The sequence below is a fragment of the Perca flavescens genome, chromosome 24 (assembly GCF_004354835.1).
Source record: "Perca flavescens isolate YP-PL-M2 chromosome 24, PFLA_1.0, whole genome shotgun sequence".
Lineage (NCBI taxonomy): Eukaryota > Metazoa > Chordata > Actinopteri > Perciformes > Percidae > Perca > Perca flavescens.
In genome coordinates, this window is record NC_041354.1 from 12,113,704 (window position 1) to 12,135,268 (window position 21,565).

The 21,565-nt window shown below is 43.1% G+C and overlaps 1 protein-coding gene across 5 annotated transcripts in view; it reads left to right on the forward strand.

Moving 5' to 3' along the window:
- LOC114550836 (receptor tyrosine-protein kinase erbB-4) overlaps positions 1–16,368 on the forward strand; it is a 269,352-nt gene extending 252,984 nt beyond the window's left edge. For 3 of the 5 annotated variants that reach the window (XM_028571747.1, XM_028571749.1, XM_028571748.1), the window contains 4 exons: positions 1,458–1,555; positions 2,030–2,200; positions 4,551–4,830; positions 5,777–11,091. In XM_028571747.1, the coding sequence (XP_028427548.1) occupies positions 1,458–1,555; positions 2,030–2,200; positions 4,551–4,830; positions 5,777–6,612 (1,385 nt within the window). In that variant the 3' untranslated portion in view covers positions 6,613–11,091. Of the gene's footprint in view, positions 1–1,457; positions 1,556–2,029; positions 2,201–4,550; positions 5,292–5,776; positions 11,092–15,536; positions 15,740–16,333 lie in introns of those variants that run through there. The other 2 variants (XR_003691760.1, XM_028571751.1) reach the window with 2 other exon arrangements.
- The last annotated feature ends 5,197 nt before the right edge of the window (positions 16,369–21,565 follow it).

The following is a 21,565-nucleotide window of genomic DNA, read 5'->3' on the forward strand; positions in this document are numbered from 1 at the left end:
ATTGGCCACATTAATTCTAATTACGTGTTGACTGAGAGCCGTTGTTTGTGATTTGGTGCGCTGTCGCATTGCGTGCCCCACTGCCTCGGCGCCACCCCAATAAAGATGAAATAGAGTTTGATTGCTGCTGAAGTGATTGCACCTCATTTAGGTAATGTGCCTGCGTGGGGCACTATAAGTGGATATAAGATGAACTGAGCGAAGAAAGGCAGGCAAAATGATTTTTTAGGAGAGCTTCATAGCTTCAGATCGACAGAAGGAAACGTGCATTAGACCACAGACTCTGATTTGAAAAGTTGCATAAATGCAGTGCGGATAAACTGTTATTTCTTGTCACTAGAGCTGTAATCGGACCTTAAAAGTTAGGCCCGACAAGGCCAGAGCCAGATAAGTACATTTTGATTGACAGCTTTTTAAAAGGCCGAACCCGTTTACGGCACGACATTATTCAAATGTGTGCATGCACACCACTCTTTTGCCTTTTGTCAAGAATGAGTCATTTATACATTTTTTAACATAATTTATTCATGACTAACGTAGGCTATAGGCCACTTGGAAGTTGGAACAAAGAAATAAAATAAGTCCTCCAGAGGCCAGCCGTTTCCGTTTCACCTCCTCAGCATCCATTTTCGCTCTAATCGAAACGCATCACCTGACCGCTCATTTACCACGCAAACCCGGAGCACAAGCCCGAGCCCGTGTAAAATGATAGAAATTAAGAGTGAACCAAAGAGCTTCAGCTCTACTTGTCACTGTGGTAGCCACTAAGTTTGAAATAAAGTGAAATGAAGCAATTATATTCTCCAGGTGTTCCGTGGAACCTCCCTCTAGGATTGCTAGAGGCGCCCATAACTGTTGTAGTATATGCAGTACAGACCCTGAAATTAGCACCTCCGTTTGCGTTTCTGTCTAATCTGAGCTGAGAGATAACCTGGCCTTTTACAGCACTTGCAGGAGTCTTCTGTGTTGTCAGTCTTCTGCAGCTGTGGCCTCAGGGAGAGAAAAGTAGAAACAACTCTTTCCTCTAATAACTACCTCTGAGTTGCCCTTGAGCAAGGCATTTAACCCTTCAAATGTATAAAACCTTGTTAAAGTGAACACCATACTTGCTCGTTCAGTTTTTTTGTTGTATTTTCTACAGAACTTTCATCTGCATACAACAAACATTTTTTTTTTTTTTTGAATAAACATACAGTACACATATCTAAGAAATATGTTACATCTGCAATACTGGCATAGGTTTTCTTTGTCTCCTAACCATCCTCAATTGTATACTATAATATTTGTCACACATTATTTGGGCTTGAAATGGAAATATATTGGGTTATTATTTTATTCAGCACACAGAAGAATGGCAGTGACACGGCTGAATCCAATCCAGCAGTTCTACTTAACTTTCAGTGCTGTGGATAACACAAACATGCCCCCCCCTCCATCTTCCTCTTTCTTTCCCCCAGGCTGGATGATTGACGCAGACAGCAGGCCGAAGTTCAAGGAGCTGGCTGCGGAGTTCTGCAGAATGGCCCGTGACCCCCAGCGATACCTGGTCATCCAGGTGTGTTTGGAAAGCGTTTAAATGTTATAGTATCTATGTATGAAAATATAATCATCTGATATATTTTGTGTGTCATTTTTGATTATAACTGCAGTTAGTCTGCGCTTTGGCTAGTCCACACACCATTCTGGGATGGGACAGAGCCACGTTGCCGCTGCTAGATAGCCTCGGGAAGGAGCTTGTTTTGTTTGTGTAAATCTCTGATTGGACAGATAGTCTAGCTAGCCGTCTGGATTTACCTGGCAGAGATCTGAGCAGCAGTTAACCATAGTCCTCCGGAGTTTAGAATTCCAACTCACAGAAAGCAGAAGGTAATGGACATCCAGGCGAAAAGAGCGACTTCCCGTCGGAAATTTCCGGGGGCACCGGAGCAATCCCGGGAAATGAAACATCAGGGTCATAGGCTAAATTGCGGTATACCGTCCGTTAAAAGAAATGAATCGCACTAAATTGTGTCACTTGTGTACCGTTTAGGGAGATGACCGCATGAAGCTTCCCAGCCCCAACGACAGCAAGTTCTTCCAGAGCCTTCTGGACGAGGAGGACCTGGACGACTTGATGGATGCTGACGAGTATCTGGTGCCTCGGGGTTTTAACATGGTTCCTCCGTCATACACAACCAGGCCTCGCGTTGACTCCAACAGAGTAAGGACACTGCTTCAGGACACAAAAATATATATGCAGAAAACATTCTTTCACCCTTTATGCTGTAGTCCTAAAATAGTTTGAAAAATGTATCCCCATCCTGTTTAAAAGGACATTTTAAGGGTTCTAAGCATAAACCTACAGCTTTAATTTAATATTTTAATATAATAACACATTGCATCTTCTTATAAAACCCTTTCAAGTCTACCGATTTAACTTTAGCCGCAAAACATACTATTTTCATTTCTTTCTGGTCAAAAACAGCCCAACTCACTGTCCTCTATTAGTGCTCAAGGTGGTTAAGAACTTCCAACACGCTGATGATTTTCATCTGCTAATGGCCAACCTCCGTCATTTCCATCCTAGCGTGTGTGGCTTAAACCTGAGCCCTTTATGCGCTAGCTCCCCAGGCCCTAGGTTTCATTACTCAGAGCTCCGTAAGCAAATAACAGACGCTCTCTTAAAATGCCAGAGCCGTTTACTAATAGAGAATGAGCGCAAGCATTCACTACATGCCTCTGGCCCACGGCTCTGCATCTTATCCACCTGTACCCCCGTGACCTATCCATTTTCCTATTTTTTTGTTCCCTAACGAGCCCTTGCGTACCTGAAAAAACACACACACACACACACACACACACACACACACACACACACTATCATGAACTGAAATGCCTTTTGATAATACAGTCCAAAGCCCCTACATGCCCACACAGGGAAAGGAACTTGTCAAAATCCAATCCATCCGGGGGTTATTCAGGTGCGTATTCAAAGGTCAGTTATCTAACCACTATCATGAACTGAAATGCCTTTTTGAGTTTAATACAGGGTCCAAAGGCCCCTGTTGTATTTTGTAGCTCTGCTTCCATGCCCACACAGTTGGAAAGGAACTTGTCAAAAATCCATGTCATGTTTTGTATTTTCTTGTGGGGGCTGACTTTTTGTCCAGGTGACTGGGAAGCTCTGCCTGGCTGTTATTCAGGTTGATGACTACGCTGTCAGAACTTTTTGGCAGTCCAAATACAGACGGTTATCTAATCTGGGCTGATTTGCCCCCTTCCTCATTTCCTGTTCCTTTGCATGTTTGTCACACTTAAGTGTTTGAAATCAAACCAATTAAACAATAGAGGACAACACAAGTAAACACAAAATGGATAATGACATTGGAAAAAAAATCCAAACCATCATTTGAAAAAGCCCCTAAACCTAATAACTGGTTGGGATGAACAACTGCAAGAAGTTTTGGAGGAGGGGGAAGTTGATTGCAATGGAGGGATGACAATGGGAACGGCCTTTTTAGGGTCAACAGATATAACCTCAGGACACTTTTCCAAAGTCTTTTTTTTTTTTCAGCCATTCCTCTGTTTGATATTGTTTTTGTTTAGCTACACGAACTGACATTCTCCTTCCTGTAAGTTCCTTTTATGTCTTCCAGGTCCTGAAGCAGCAAAACAGCCCCAGACCATCAGCCACCACCATATTTTACAGTTGGTATAAGTTCTTTTTTGGCAAGAGTCTGGAGTTCCACTTTTTGTCTCATCGGTCCACAGAAGGCAAAAGTCTTGGGGGTCATCAAATGTGTTCTGGAGAAATTGAGACGAGCTTTGATGTTCTTTTTTTGCTCAGCAGTGGTTTTCTCCTTGAACTCTGCCACAGGCCATTTTTGCCCAGTCTTTTCCTGATGGTGGAATGAAGCCCTTTTGCTTCACATGTCATGTTTTGTATTTTCTTGTGGGGTTTTCTGTTCTTTTTTGAGGTCCAGGTGATTCCAAAGCTTTGGAAATGGCTTTATAACCCTTTCCAGACTGATAGCTCAATTGCCTTTGGCTGCCCTTCACATTCCCTATTTAAGTGATGTTGATGACAGGTGTGGCTAATCAGGCCTGGGTGTGGTAGAGAAATTGAACTCAGGTGTGGACAACCACAGTTTTATGTTTTAACAAGGGGGCAATCAATCACTTTTTCACACAGGGCCATGATGGTTTGGAAAATAATAAACACCTTCATTTACAAACATCCACTTTTGTTTAAATTGGTTTGGTTCCAAACATATAACATGCAAAGGAACAGGAAATGAGGAAGGGGGCAAACACTTTTTCACACCACTGTATACTGATTCCAGCTTTATGACTTTTGGCATTCACACTGTGTGAATTTGTTGTGGTTCAGTTGAACAATATAGACACATTTAGTTTGTTAAAGAATGTTTACAAGCTGCACAGTGTCATACAAAACATGCATCAACGTTTTCTCAAGGGGTTTAGAACAAAGAAAATCAAACTGCAGTTGGCTCAGTAACATCTGAAAACATGTTTTATTGTGTCTATCCACAACCCACTCTTTGCCTCAGAACCAGTTTGGCTATCGAGATGGTGGTCCAAACCCTGCAGAGGCCTCTCTGGCAGGTGCCCAAGCCTGCGTGAACCAGGATGCCACAGGTGGACCGGGTCCGGCCCTGGAAGACCAACGCTGTAACGGGAGCCTGCATAAGAAGAGCCAGGCTGGGGGAGAGGACAGTGGGGGCCAGAGGTACAGCGCTGACCCCACCATCTTCTTGGGGGAGAGGGCGACCAGAGGGGACACTGATGAGGACGGATACATGACACCCATGAAGGACAAGAGCTCCTCAGGTACTCTAATTGTCACCAAAAAAAAAAAAAACAGTGAAGTCTAGTTAATTTTCCAGATCACTTGTAACAAACAGAATTGATTTGGAGAGGCTACGAATAAATCCAGGTAGAAATTCTTGTTAACCAACTGCATTTTAGGAGTTGAATTTAATCCACAGCGTAGTGTAGATAATACTAAACTTTGAAATAACGTTACCCCACTAAATTAATTTCATAGGAATCAAAGTTGCACATAGATTAACTACACCACAATCTTCTGTGATATTCCACAAACGCAGAAACACAATTTAAATGTAAAACAACTGCATCCTGTATGTACTACGAGTTTGAGCCTAGTGCACCTGTTGCCTGTTCATCTCTTTGCTCATTCACAGAGTAAATACGATCTTTTGTAGTATATTCTGCCATTTTGCCATTTAATTTCATTCCATTGATTAAAATTCCTACCCAGTATCCGTCAACTGTGTATGTCATGTTTTGCCTTTGATAATATTTCTGTGCATCAGCTCTTGCTCTTGCACTACAGTCTTTGATTTTTTGAGCAGGTCAAAATATAATAAAGCCTGCAGCAAAATGCATCTGATGCAATGTCAAGGAGCGTAAGAGTGGGCAAAATCAATAGGTTTCGCACCCCACTATTATAGCGCTTGGAAGCAGTGAAAAGGGTCATTTGCTGGCATTTTCACCCCTGGCAGATGGAGTTTGCAGTGCCAAAGAACTGCTGGCATCTTGCCCGTCTGGTCCTGAGTGGCTGCCATTATCACCATTATCATCTCCGTCTTCTCCCCTCATTAGCGAGTTATCTCTTTCTCTTCCTCTCTTCAATTTCTTTTGTTAACTTCTCTCTTGATTTGATTTCTATGGATCTTTTGTTTGTCTTATTCTCTCATAAATTCCTTTATCTCTTGTTGTCTTCCCTCCCTCCCTTTTCTAATCTGTGCTACAGAATATCTCAATCCCATTGAGGAAAACCCATTTGTATCGCGACGTAAGAACGGTGAGATCCATGCCTTGGATAACCCGGGCTACCACAGCACACCCAACAGCCAGCCCAAAGGAGAGGATGAGTACATCAACGAGCCCCTATACCTCAACACCTTCCACAGCCCCGCGGAGCTGGGCCTGGAAGCTCTGAGGAGAAATGGTCTGCCCTTACCCACCCAGTCTTCTTCTTCCATCCCTTCTTCGGGCTCCCACCTCCCGCTTACTATCCAGGCGAGCCTGCCCCACTACCCCCTCCCCACGGCCCAACCCTCTCCATCTGGCATGCCTTGCCACCACGGCCCACCGACCCACATCCTCCATGCCCACCACACCATCAAACCTGCAGGACAACCTGGCAATCCAGGTGGCGGCTCCGTCAGCCAGAGCGAAACAGGAACTACTGCCCAAGCCCAGGTGTGCCAGTCAGGTGCCCTGTCCACTTCGGCCACCATTGGGCACGGCAGCCTGCCAGCATATCAGATCCATGCTACCATGCACCCAGCCAACACTAGCCTACTGAAGCACGGACAGACGTCAGGTAAAGTCAGCGGGAAAAAGCTGAAGGTAACCTTTGACAATCCAGAATACTGGCAGCACAGCTTGCCTCCCAAATCGTCTAACCAGGCGGTCCCTGACGGCGCACAGGGCGGTTCCACCAACACCAAGCTGTTCTATAAGCAGAATGGACACATACGGCCTGCGGTAGCTGAAAACCCTGAATACATGTCTGAGTTTTCCCTGAAATCTGGCACCGTCTTGCCACCTCCACCCTACCGGCAGCGGAACACTGTGGTCTAAATCGTTTCACTTGACAAAAGTTCCCCAATCAGACTCTAGCCTCCAGCAACCCAGACATCCTCTCCGGTTCCACTGTTCCACACAGAGGGGAGTGGCCACAACCAAGAGGCCCCAACTCTTTCCAAATAACGTGCCATCTGCTGTAGCTGTAGCGACATCAGAGCGATGTGGAACGAACCGAGCCAGGCAGACCCAACTCACGCACCTTTACTATATCCAATCCAGTCCATTTATGTCCTGTAGATAGAGACTCTGTCACTGAAAATGTGAAGGTTACGGTAGTTTTTGGCATACAACGGACACATGACTGTCACATAGCAGGGCGCGTATCGTGTTGTCCCGGCGAGGCAGAACACAATGGCGTCATACAAGATGGATTCAGCTTATGGGACCTGAACTCACTGCCAGCCACTGTGGTGTCCAATTCATGAAAGGAACAATATGTTTTATTATTTTTCCCAACATAAAGGTCAGAGGATGAACAATACGTTTCGAAGGGTTTCTGAAATAAGCAACCAGACCGAGAAAATAGTCTGTTAGATGTCAAGATATCTTGTTTTGTGAATGACCTTATATGAGTGAGGCAAAATATGGAGGATACATGACTGAAAGGGTTTAGTCAAGACATCCAGCAACGTAAAAGACGGAGCACTGAAAGCTCATCAATCCTATTCATTCTTTTGCCTAAAGGAGTATACTGAATATTCTCAAGTTTACCATCAAATATGTGAAACTCATCTCCTCTTTCTACTGTAACTGTGATACTGTGATTGTCAGAACTACAGTGATCCCTCCTTTGTAGTTTGACCATGGGCCGCTGTTTAGTTGTTTTTGGTTGACTGCTGTCTTGGAAAAACTGAAAAAAAAAAAAAAAAAAAAAAAAAAATACACTGTAAACATTTTTATAAACACTGGTGTCAGTGCTGAGAAGATGGATTTTTATACACTGGTTTTCCCATTTAGACCATGAAGCTACCTTACATTAGAGTACAGATCTTTGTATGTGCTGAATAGTAGGACCATCCATAAAGCAGCTCAACTCAAAATGGTGATAATAGAGACAGAGTGAGGGAGAGAGTAAACAATTCTACTTCCATAGAAGCTGCCTAATGAAGACCTCAAGGAATGAACAAGACAGTACCAGCAGAGCACAGTAAAACCAGACTTGTGTGTGTGTGTGTGTGTGTGTGTGTGTGTGTGTGTGTGTGTGTGTGTGTGTGTGTGTGTGTGTGTGAGTGTCTGTGTGAATGAGCCAAGCGCGTATTAGCAAACCACTTTGGCCCCACAGAAAACATCTGTGGAAAATAAATAAGAGATATGGCAGAAGTCGGTGATGACACGGTCGGCAGCTTCAGTACTGCTGCTAACCAACAGGCAACTCAACACTGGTCCGACCACAAAGGTTTCCACCATATGACTGCTGTTAAGTAGAATACGTTTTTTTTAATGTCTTGGATCAAAAGCTCATTGAGTGGCCCAACATCATCAAATCTCTAGATTTCCATCATTCATCGATGGCACTTTGTAAATCAATAGCCTGGAGTAATGATTCATTTTTTTTTTTGGTCTGAGGTGGCCAAGTGACCTGCACAGTTTTAAACCATTAAGTTGTTTAATTTAGACAAATAATCACAGACAAAGATGTAAATTATAGTTACGTATTGTAACTCCAGATTCTATGAGTATAGGCTTCACCCTCTAAGAGCTATTGCTATTGGGTTTAGCAATAGCTCTTAGAGGGCGAAGCCTATACAAAACAGAACGATAGTAAGAGCTATTGGGTTTATCCCTTCGTGTGAAAGGATAAACCCAATAGCAATAGCTCTTAGAGGGCGTTGGCCTATACGAAATAGAGCCACATCTGTTTTAATTAGACTGTCTTAAAGTTTGTGATAAGGGGCTGTCATTTGCTCTTTGGCAATTGGCAGTGGTTGAAAATCCAATTGTTTGATATTGTTGAAGGACCTTGTTGCCCAGAAGTCAAAACCCGCCAGACTACTAACCTACCAACCTCGTTTCCTAGAAATTATGTTCATATTCAACTAATTTGAAACAGCAAATACGTTTTAAGGAAAACACAAGTGCCCCAATTCTTCTGTTGTCTAAACTGAACCGCATTCAGGATGCAAACTCTGGTCTCTAGTGGCAAAGGATATAATAATACTAATACTGTAGAACACTGCTTGCCCCTTTTACACTCAAGAAGAATTGTCCCCACCCTCACTACTGATGCCTCTGCAGGCAAACTTCCAGTCAACGCTGCTAAAAGCGCTGGTGTTACAGCCATTATTTTTTCCACCAAGCCATACAGAAGACCTGTGGGTGGGAAAATACTAGAAAAACTTGCCAAACTTCAAAGATCAAGGGGGAACATTTTGTAATGATGGTTGACCTCAGAAAGCCTCTTCCAAGAATCACATCTTAGCTCAATCAATATGAACAAAATGGGGTAGTTTCTGAACCTTTAGCTGGTGTTCCCAGCCATTATCTGTGCTTTTTTTTTTTTTTTTTTTTTACATTACTAGTGTAATTGCTATTTATCATTCTGCTATGGCAGACCCCTGTCCAAGCAGTTTTCTCGTAGGTAGGATATTTATTTAGTGTATTTTAATGCTTCTTCTGTGTGTGAAAGTGTTCGTCTTAGTAAGCTGTATATGTTTGCCCTCCCCATGGAGCACTTTGCTCAAACACGCGGGTAGAAAGAAAGATTTTCCACTCTTTCGTTACTGGAATATTCAGCTGGTTCATGTGGTCATTTATCACTACTGTCCTTGTTACCAGGTTGTTGTTTTTGTCTGCTTCAAACAGCATTTATAATGCTTCTTTGATGAAATTGTGATTATTTGATGGAGTATTTTGTAGTCCCCTTTTGGAGCTCTAATTTACTGAAATAGAGACGGCATTTAAAATCAATGTGAAATATTCATAGCGCGTTTGAGCTTGTTTATACTGAGCGATGGAGGCGTCTGCCAAATCTGTTTCAAGAAGAAAAAAAAGGAGAAAAAAACAAACGCCTTGGTGTCTCTCTTGTTTGGTCTAAATTATCTTGAAGACCCAGGCAAAATATGGGTTTGAATCGAGAATAGATTAACACTGATGAGACGATTGGCCTCACATGAAAGTATGGCACTCTGCATCCCACCGCTTTCAATTGAATCTTCTCGAGAGTTCATTTCCAGAAGAGGAAGAAAAAAAAAAATACCGGTAGTTTGTCAAATCTTGTCAAAGGCCTTGGTTACTGTTTTTACACAGTCTGTTTTCTATTTGTGGAAGCAATCATTTTTCCCCTCTACTGACTAATATCTCATTTCAGACATATTTCACCTTGGCGTTGGACTGTGTTACCTGCTGCTATTAGTCTCAGCCCTTAACACTCGTGTGGCTCATGGCAGTTCAAGAACACACCATGGCGAGTGGTGTTTAAGACTGATCCCTTTTCTTTTTATTTCTACTTTTTACCGTTTCCTCCGAGCCAAGGTGCAGAGGCATGTAGCCGTGTTGTACTAAAGTGCATCCTTTAATATTTCATACCAACCATATAGGCTGCGTTAGACTCTAATGTATAGTACAATGTCACCTTGCATGGTACCCAAAGTGAGTGTTTTACTGCCCTCCACCTTTTGTATCTCTTCATTTGATTGACAGTATTATATTTTGATTTCGGCGTGGGAGAAAAGAACCCCGTTTTTCTTTTCTTTTTACTGAATTCAGTAGCACAAACTGGGAATCCTTATTTCTGAAATCTTTCATGGGATTTTTTTTTGTTGTTGTTTGTGTACAGTACTGTGTATAGTCTTTTATTATTGAGTCATTTCCCATATTTTAAAGGCTGTTTTTCTTCAAGGAGAAGACTTGAATCTATATGATTTATTTTTTTCCACTATTGTGTTGTTTACTGCACATTATTGAACATGTTTGTCATTCTCGCTAGTTGTTAATTGCACAAATCATCGCATTCATTTTCTGTGTTTAAATGATCAGATCAATATAAATGTACAGAATCTTTGGGGGGGTTTTCCTCCAAAACGTATCTAACACACTTCAACAACAAATGTGAATAGTATTTTTATATAAAGCACTGAAATGGCCAACGGGGGGGTGAATTTGTAAATACAGGAGGCAATGCTTTGAATTTATATGGTCTTCTCTCCTACTGCTGTTTTCTCCTGCTTCTAACAACTTGTACAAAAAGAGCCGTACATATTTGCTTTATGTAAGTGTACCTTTTTGACTAATGGGAATCTGATTTTAAAAGTGCTTGTTGACCCTTTCTCATGTGAAACTCTTGTGAAGCCCCCTTTTTTTTTTTTTTTTTTTTCCAGAGCTTTGTGGCTGTCCTCCCATAATGTTTGAGTTTCAACCCGTTCTCACTCCAAACTCGTAAAATATGGACGTTTGGGCAGTGGCTTCAGACTGTCAGCGTCTGAAGTGATGGCAAAAGCGCCCTTCAGCGTGTTTGTAGAATGTACCGGGGAGAGCAGCATGTACGCGGGGGGGGGGGTTTAGCGAGTACTATGTAAGGGGAAAATTCCGCGTAGGTAGGTTGGTCGGGGTGGCGGATGGGTCAAACAACACAGGACCAGGGATCGTGTCCCACAAGTGTCTTTAGACGCCGCGTGTCACGGAAGTCTAAGCCCACCCACGGCCTTTCCCTAAACCCAACCGTTATTCGTGTGTCGCACGGAAACCATAGCCTTCCGTTCGTCAATTGTCCCGACCAAGCGCATTATATGACGCTAAAGGAGCCTTTTAGCGTCAATAACAACGACAAAGGCACCTGACCAAGCGTCTGTATTTTGCGAGATGGGAGTGAGAATGTGTTGTCAGTTTAGTTGAACATTGTAAAAGTGGTAATGATGGGTCATGGGTGGAAGGGTGTTCGATCCACCTGGTATCTCTGTTTCGCTTCCACAATGCCTGCCACGTTGTTATTTTGTCACTCAGTAATCAGAACATCCCAGAACAAGCGATCAATACCTTTCTTTTGCTCTTTATCTCTTCCTCTTTCTAATGATCATACAACTAAAACCAGTGCCGCCACCTAACCTAGATAAACTAGTGTTACCTTCTTCCGCTTACTTTCTAACGGAAATATTACTGAGCCACGTCTGACCACCTCCTTCTCCTCCTTTCCTGAAAGGCAGGGCACAGCCTTCGCAGTATTCCTCCATTTTCATTTCTGATTTGTTTAGCATGCTTTCAGAGGAGACATAGTAGAGAGGAAGGCATTAACAGTAACTCCTCCTTGCCCATGTTAGCTTTCCATACTCCCCCCCCCCCCCCTCCTCCCAGTTTATCCGAGACGGTCTCGTCTCGTGCTGACCGTCTCTCTCTGAGTTGTGGAACCATATCCAAAAGCTTTATATCATAGAAATACCGTTCCTCATGTTTGTTACATGAATCTGTCAAAAGTATATTTTTAATTTAATATAAATAAAGATTGATTCAGTATATGTTGTAGTAATGTGGTGGTGATTTTGTTGCGTGTTCTTGAAGCAAAAAAAAAAACAACATCTAAGGCCCCCCCACCCTTAGATTTAGTTTTTTTTAAAGGCTAAGTGGAGTGGATGCAAACACGTGCAAGAGGAAAGTTGTGGATGTTCTTTATGAACACGCTTGCTGGCGAGAGTAAACAAAAATCTTGTGGAGTAAATTAATCTCAAAGTGAGGCTGTTTTGGATAAGGATTATACCTGATGTTCGGAAAAGCACTTTTAGAATGTGTCCAGATTTGCGTTAAAGTAGCATATTTGGAACATCAGCCACGTCGACGGACCGTAAACTCTGCAGGGATTCCGTGTCTTGCTCAAAGACACCTCAGCAGGGGAGCTCCGGAGCCCTAAACCTAGATCCCAGTGCTTGACATGCCATCCCGCTGCCTGTAAATAGAGCAGAAAATGAAAAGCCCCGTTTGGTTGCTCTAATGCTCACTCTAACAGCTTTAATAATACAGTTTAACAGATGGTGTCTTTAATTAAGGCGAGAAGCTCTGGAGTTCCAGCGTGCTTATATTGACCTGACCTCTTTAGATCAACATTACAGCAGTTGCGCTGGAGGCGAGGTTCTGCACCGCACTTTCATGCTCAAACGGACTTGCAGATGAAGACCAGCTGCATCAAAAAGCTCAGCAGTGTTCTCCTAGCCTCCTCCAAAAGTTCGCCTCAAATAGGCTAATAAAGTGTGGATATAACATTTTGCTCTCATTTTTCCGACTCGCCCCGTGCTTCGCTTAGTCCGCTGTTTACCCAAGCATTGGTTATGTAAACTGGCATAGGCAACATCGTTTGCTATGTATGCAGCGCTCCTCCATTGCTGCTGCATTCCCAGGCTTTCATTTCCATCATAAATAATACAGAACTGTCCAATGGCAGAATATGAGCTTTCTGAAGTCACTGATATTAATACTAATAAGGCGATGGGGGTGCTTTAAGTAAACACTGTTTATGAACAGAAATCCCCCTTCTTTTTTTCCCGCTCCTTTTTTCCCCCTCTCTCCTCTGTCTATTAGTTTCCTCGGAGCACTGAGACTCAATTAGTAAGCACATTGAGTTCCACCATAGTAATTTGGAGAGGGAGCTTCTGCTGCAGTCACACTATTTGAACTATTTCCAGTTATATGCACTTAATAGCAACTTGTTCAAAATCTATATTAGGTCCGCCCGCTTGAATCGCTGTCCAAAAAAAAAAAAAAAAAAAAAACGATTCACATTTTCTATGTAAAGGAACATTTAATTGATACTCACTCACTCCCTTCCTAATGTTGAACTCGCATAATAGACAGATTATCTTGAACATTAACCACACTTCCCGACAGGACTTTGTACATTATCACCCACGCCAGACAGCAAAAGGGGGGAGGTCACTGTTAATTTGGCAACTGCTGTATAACCATTTGTCATTGTGTTACAAGTCTCCTTTGTAGCCGTTCTTCCAGTGAAGGCCTGCTGTCGCCGCCAGGAGATGGGGTTCAGCTCCATCCCGGAGGCCTGTAGCAATTAAACTTACAGCTGCCCTGTACACCTGCGACAAAGCTCGGTGATGACAGCTCATCGCCGACAGACGATGCTGTTTAATTGCAGTGTGTCACCTTGACGGTTTAATCCACACACCCTTGCAGCAAAGAAGTTTGAAATGCATCCACGAGCTTGAGATTCTTTTATATTATAGCCTAGAGTTTGACCAGTGTGTTTGGAGCTGCAGTCATAACGACTCTCCTCAGGACTCAAAAGCCCTGGAAATAGAATTTTAAGGTGCCGTAGGTAGGATTGTGAAGATCCAGGACTTAGCCAAAAAATGTGAACGTCAACAACTTCTCAGTCCCTCCCCGCTTTCCGCTAAACCCCAAAACAGTCTCCTAAGCCTCTCCCCCCACAAGGGAGAATGAATTTGTGTGCATGAGCAGTGATTGACACGCAGTTAGACACCTGTTTTAACAATCTTAGTGCACAGCGTGAAGCGCCTGGCGCAGGTGCATTTATGGTGTGTATGCCAGGGTCCGTGTGCCAGGCACATGGTTCAAAAGAGTTGTACTTAGTGTTTTCATTTAATCATAGGTGTGTTTTGGGTGTAACATTCAATAAACCAAGCTCCCATTCCCTTTAAAAGCCAGGCGCTTTTGTGCCTTGGCGCATTTGCTAAACAGGAAGGAGAGATTTTCAGGAGAACAAACTGGTCTGCTCGTGCGTGAAGTGAAAGCGCACGAGCAGATCTATCATAATACTATTTCACATTGTAATATTGTTATTTGTAATATTTAGCATGTTTGTGTGCTGCTGTGCATCCCTGTGTGTGTGTAACAAGCATAGTGTGCGCGCTGTGCATAAGCCTAGGTGCATTTGACTAATTAGCTGTTAAAATAACAATGAAATGCTATGTTATTGACTTTTTGCTGGTCAATGACGCAATCACTTTTCGCTGCCACAAGATAGCAATACACCAAGAATTCACCTGAACACACCTCCCTGTAAGACCAGCACGCCCATGGGCGCACAGATAGGCGCAGGTGCATTTGCTTTTTAAACGTTAGCGCTGGACGGGAAACTGACAACTGCGTCGGTCTTAAACTAGCACAGACACTGGAATCGGGCTTTGCGCTGCACTGCGCCGGGTGCAAGACAGGGCCCATTATATTGATATTCTTAACTTCAGATGGTGTTTTTACATTCTAATAACACGGAAAATGCCCCAGGTGTCACATAATGTTTGTTGCATAATGTGGTTAAAGATATGAAGCGTAAATCAAATTTATCTTCCACCATGAGGCTATATCTGCCCGATAACACGCAATTTTGTGTTGTGTTTGTGAATGTTTCCTTAGTAGCAGGAATTCCACGTAAAATCGACATATAATCATAAAAAAAAAAAAAGACCGACTATAACCACAATTTAGCTATGATGACTTATTTCCAGTTAAATATTGACAGCTCAGGGTTTTGGATTTTAATCTCTTCCTCTTCCATTGAACTCCAGACCGGTCAGAGCCGTGATCATTATATCAAACATGATTTCTCTGAATAAAGTCAAAATAAATCTGAATGTAGTCCTGTCATTTCAGCTGGTTATTAATAGAAACATAGCAGTCGATAAATACTTCAAATTACTTTTTATGGCCTTAGATAAAAATTCAAGTAAATCACTGAGTCATTAGTATTTATCGACGATCATATCAAAGCCAAGCAGATGCAGTGCATGGTCATCAGTCAGCAAAGAAATGTGTATTGCACCTTTGCAAATGAACACTGTGTGCAGCAGTTATCTACACTTTAGATCTACACTGTAAGTTATGTGAATCTTCTAAAAGCTCCACATTGACTCAATTGCAACTTAAGAATTTAAATATTAAACTCATTCATTCTAAACCTGTTAAACGTGAATGAACGATGCCCATTTGTAATTGGAGTACACTTTTTTTCAACACTGTTGCAGATGCCGGATCAGCGTCTTTCCAAGTCCAAACTTGTGGTATGCACTATGTCCATGCCTGAGGCTCATACAAAAGTCTGGGGGAAAGACAGACCCAAAGAGACCTATCGGCAGTCAGCCAATGAAGACACTCAGCCCAGTCTGTAGCTGAGGATTACCATGCAGAAGACGTGGAGGAGGAAAATGAGACGAGAAGACAACTTCCCGTAAGGCAACTTTTCAACACGGCATAGTAATCAGGGCAGAGAAGGCAGCTGAGGAGGCAGTGGAGTAAGAGAGAGAGAGAGGGCAGAATGGAGGTAAAGGTTGAGCACTGTCGAGGGTAGAGAGCTGCACAATATCACCCCTGAGAGGGAGAGGGAGAGAGGATGGTATAGCTGAAGCTATTGACTAAATAACTCTGAACAATATTGCTAGATGCTCGAGTTCATAAAATGGTCATAAAAAAACTTGCACAACATATAAATGTGCTCCAGTGTTAAACATAATGTGTGTCTACACTTCTGTGCAAGATTACATAAGCAGGGGTTTGGCAGTAGTCTTATGCTGAGTCATGCCACAAGCTATTTACTCAGAAGATCCATGAGGCTAACTATGACACAAATGCACAAATATGTACTCTGGTCTTGTTACTGTGCGGTAACTTATGGTTGTGATACAATCTGCAAACTATTGCACAGCTACAATAGTCAGATACATACAGTATATCTGCACACTCATTTTACAAATTTAGGGTTTTTTCCCTGCATAGAGGAAGTTTTGGTGAAAGGTATCTGACTTTTCTTTCTTTGTTTCTGCAGTGACCCTGCGCAACACGCACACACACACACCGGACACATACACCCACACAACTATACACAAACACACCCACACAACTATACACAAACACACAGACTGGCCTGAGGACGGAGATGGAGAGCTCTAATTTCCACAGGGCCCGAAAAGTCTCTCCATCCCTCTAAACTCAATCTCCTCTCTTTCTCTCTCACAAAGCTACTCACTCTTACAGAATTATCACATACAGTATAGGGACATGCACACACAAATTTGCAAACATGCACTTATGAAAGCATGCATAAAGACAAGAAATCGCTTTGCATTTCTTAATTCAAAACTGTATTGTACTTTAACTAAACGCACAAATGTGTATTTTCCATCTCCTTTTGGTTTCCGTCTTAACTGCCATCATTAAACCCCCCCCCCCCCTCACCACCACCACACAATTCCTCTCTCTGTCATACGTGCACAGTCGATTACATTTCAAAGCTGCCAGACAGGGAGGAGAGAGATGAGATTTATGCTGGGTAAATCACATAATACTCCTTTCTTATGCTCTACTGGGCTCTGGTCGAGCCTTGAACAAAGGCCTGGAGGTTTGTAAGGATCTCTATCCTTTTGTGCATGTGTCAACACTGAAGGATTGACACTGCAAAAAATGGAGAAAATTAAAGTTTTTTTCAATCATGACCACATGAATCTGTGTCAAAAAAAAAACGATTCTGTAACCAAACAGTCCCAGGTTTGATTCTGGCAAATGCACATCCATCAGTCTCTTCCCACGTCCTGCTGTTTTTTTTTAGTGAATGCACCGAACCCCTATCTGCTCACTCCATCATACGTCGCTGTAGATAATAGCATCAGCTAAATCCCTATCATGTAAAGAGGCCTGGAGACGTCCAGATGGTCCATAGCAGCTCTATAATTTGTCAAAGAAAATGATGCTGAACAGTGTATAAAATTAAGCAAAGACAGGCAGAAAGCATTTCTTCTATTTACTTGATGGGAAATGCTGTTGAAAGATGAGGCTGGCAATGTTTCGTTTTTTTTTTTTTATTCATTCTATACAATACTGCCATGAAAAAAAAATGAAGCCGACAATGTGTTTATCTTAACTATGTGACCGAGCGGGTCGTATACGACCCAAAAACGGCACCTCTGAGTCATAACTTAATAACTTTAGAATTATAACTAGTAGAAATATACCGTCTTTTGGAGCTGAAAGCTAACAGTCGCCCCGTTCTGCTGATGTCTTTGGTGTCTTCGTAGCCCTTACAGAAGGTTTTGTATCCAGCCTGGAAGTCCTGGAAGAGTTTTTCGGGGTCATTGTGCAATTAATCCACACTGTTACATCCAAAATTGATACGCTTTATGTCCATAATTTATGATTTTTTGGCCGTTTATCTCCGACGATTGCCGCTAGCTCTGATGTGAACCATCCATTTTTGTTTCCCATGATGCTTTGGGAGATGCTTGTTTTTGTCTTGTAATCCAACGGAAGGCAGGTCCGTCACACATTACGCCCATATAAGGCCGGCAATGCGTCATCTGAGGGAGAACAAAGATCACTGCAGCACAAGTATTCTAATAGCCCAGTTTTTCCTGAAGAAACTGGTGTTCATAGATTGACTGTGGACAATGGGGTTGATGTTTTACAAGCTTTTCTAGAAAACCAGACGGACCAGATGTTGTCAAAAATCCTTTAGGGCTCACAAACGTTAGCGGCCTTAGCTTGTGTCATAAAACTCCACTCTGCGGTAAGCTTAGCCTAGCATTAAGCCTAAAAGGCTGGAAAGAATTCTTGTCATTTTTACATTTTAGTTTCTTCAGACGTAGTCTCGTATTACCAGATCATAGCCCTAGAGTATGGTCTGGCTACACCACCTATCTATTCTTGGATAGGGGAAAATAACACTCTGCCTTGTTTGTATTTTATCACAACCGCTCTAGGTGGCGCTTACCCCCGAGAGTTAGCGTTTTGTTAAACAGGCAAAAGTGTAACGCTGAGCATTTGTTTTAGCGGTATCTGCCTAAAAGAGATCAATAAGTAGTGAATCATCAGAACATCAGAAATTTCAAATAAACAAGGACAGTACGCAGCGTTTTGAAACATTCTTGAATTTTGCATTATTACAAAAATGTTTGAACTAGGTTTTCTACTTTATCTCCATTTGGGGCCTCTGTGCATTTTACACAACGTCAAACAAGCAGTTAATCCATTTTAATAGACACCTCAGATGTTCCTGACACAGAAACACAAAGGAAATGCCCTCTTTGGTGTCTCGCCCCTTGACTGCGAACACTTTGATGCCGCCGAACGGAGCAAAGGGGCCTGCCACCTACCTGCAGACGCTTTCATCCAGGAGTGATGTTTGCCTGCGGAGGGAGACCTGCCAATGTGAGGAAAGGCACTGTAAGCATTAGTTAACTCTAAAATCCTGAAAAGCTGTGTTTTAATTAATGTAACCACTGAGGGCTACGACAGGGCTACCACTGTGATGAGTGTCTTTTTTTCTATATGTGGATCTACTCTTGGAGCATAAAAGTGGCCTGCAGTGCGTGCGTGCGTACGTGCGTGCGTGCGTACGTGCGTACGTGCGTGTGTTTGAGGCTTTGCAAATGTGTCAGTGTGTTTGTCCTAGCAGCTCCTGCAGTGACTGAATGTCTCTAATTGAGTGTGCTGCTCACTCAGACAGGAGGTCTCAGACAGTGTTGACATTCAGGCAGTGGAAGGCCACCATTGGGGATGACAGCTGATCATTCTTCCAGCCAGCACTCTAATTACACGGAGATGGAAAGAGCGAAGGAGAGAGGCATAAACAGTGAGAGAGAGAGAGGCTTTTTAAACAACAAACAGGTTCCGGTTGCTTCCAATCAAGCCTCCCGTCCTGCTGTTTCGCCCATTCATAATGCGTGCCCCCCTCCCCCCGGGTGGTTAGAAAAGCAGCCAACACCCCACTAACTTCCTGCTCTCTGAGTGAGTTACTGTGACCACGCTGCCTCCCCCAACTCTCTAGCATCTTTCACAGCACTTTCCCAATTATACCAAAGTCGTGAGCTCCTCCGTGTGTGTGATTTCATTGTCGCCCGAAAGCACAGAGAAACGTCCAGCTCTCTCCGTCTTCCTGTCTCTCTCTCTCCGGCACACACACATACAGAGACATACGGACATCCACACACACACACCCCCTTTGATGTATGGAGTCAATCAGACTTCATTGGACAGTGTTGCGATAGCCTCAGGATATTAGCAAGCTTGCTTTCCTGCTCACCCAGATGATAAACTCCTTTTATGTGTCCACAGGCTTTTGTGGAGCAATAACAGCATCTCTGGCCTTTCTCGCCCTTTGCCATCCATTTCAGTATAACTCCAAATGTGAGCAGTGTAGCAGCTCGGAGCGGCGTCGAAGGCTTCCCAGGAATAGTGGTGAACAAGCAAGGCCACATCAGGTGGGCGACCGCGTTTTTTAAAATTTGCATAATTAACCCACCACACGCTTGTTCTAACCCTATCAAACCTTCATATTCTTTAAGGAGGTGGGACAAAATCCAAGTTCCAGGTATTCTCAGGGGTAAAGAAATTCAACAGTTTATTTGCACCAGGGCAACTAATGATGTGCACCCTCCTGTGGGTCCCTTCTCTTAATTTTAAGTTAAGGATCTGAATACTAATATAAAATTGGGATGACATGGACCCCTGGAGATGTTGTTTAAAAAGATGTTGGTCAGGGCGCCAGGGTAGCTCACCTGGTTGAGCGTGCGCCCCATGTGCCACAGCGGACCTGCATGTCATTCCCCCTCTCTCCTCCCTTTCTAATCTCCAGCTGTTCTGTCAAATAAAAGCCTAAAAATGACCCCCAAAAAAGAAATGTTGATCCAACATTGTTACTATTTTTTTTTTTGGGGGGGGGGCTTTATTTGATAGGAAAGCTGAGACATGAAAGTGGAGAGAGAAGGGGGAAGACACACATGAAAACCGTCACAGGTCGGACTCGAACCCTGGACCTTCTGCCTTGAGGAATAAACCTCTGCTCTACCAACTGAGCTAACCGGCCACAAAATTTTTACTATTTAGTCTAAAAAGAAGGACCAACCATCAAAAACGTACTTAAACTACACACCAGAAGTTCACTTTACTTGATTTTCTTTACATGGTTGTAAACCACTGCTACAAAGATCACGCATCTGCTGCACATGCAAGCATGCTTGCACACACATGCACAAAAGCTTATATGAATTGAAAAAGATGTATGACACAAACACGTGCACGTGCACGTTGTGCACGACTGCAGCACTCCACTTGAGATTAATAAGCATTTAATGAGTGTCTCGTGGGTGACAGTGTCTCTGACCTTGCTCTCACGCCTCTCTTTTATTGTCTAAAACACACAGGAAGCTGCTGACTGTAGCATGACGGGGAGGTGACAACTCTGTTTGGTCTGGTCACACACCTCTATTTAAGAAATTTGGACATGTGAGTACAACACACACACACACACACACACACACACATTGTTGGGTATATGCACATATGTCTGTGATGGAGTGGGTGTTTAAAATGTCAGTGGAAGTGTGTGTTCGTCACTCCGTATGTGTCTACACGTGTGTTTGTTTGTGCATGTGTGAGCATGTGGGTGTTCAACATGGTTGTCAAGTGCTTCAGCGGGCCAATCTCTCATCTGCCATCCGCTCAGATCGACTGACATGCAGCCAAACCGAACAGACATAAAGACCAAGCGGAAGGCATCACTATGCAGCTCAGCAGTGCAGTTTGTCCTGACCCTGTCTGTGGCCCTCTCCTCTCCGCTGAATCTAATGAGCTCCCCCGGGATTAGACTTAGGCGGCCAGTGTCCCAATGAGGCATGGGAGGGGTTCAGTACAGGGAGGAATGTGGTGGGGAGGCAACATCAATACACACAAACACACACTCACCTCACCATGCAGACACAAACTTGTTTGAGCAGGAAGGCGTTGGGGAAATACTGTATCCACTGTGCTTACTGTAAAATAGCCTGAGAAAAATCAATTTTTCAGCACATCCATCCAGTTTTTCGAAGCATACAATACAAAATGACCTGCACACGAATCAGGGCTCCCATAGGATTTATAACGGGAATCTTTATCCTAGAAAAACTTTATAGATAAGATATCACAAGACAAAAAGCAATCATTCAGAGACAAATCAGTACTTTGTCACTAATCAATACTATAGGCTCTACCATTAAAATCCTTGTTGCATTAGAGTTGATTGGAG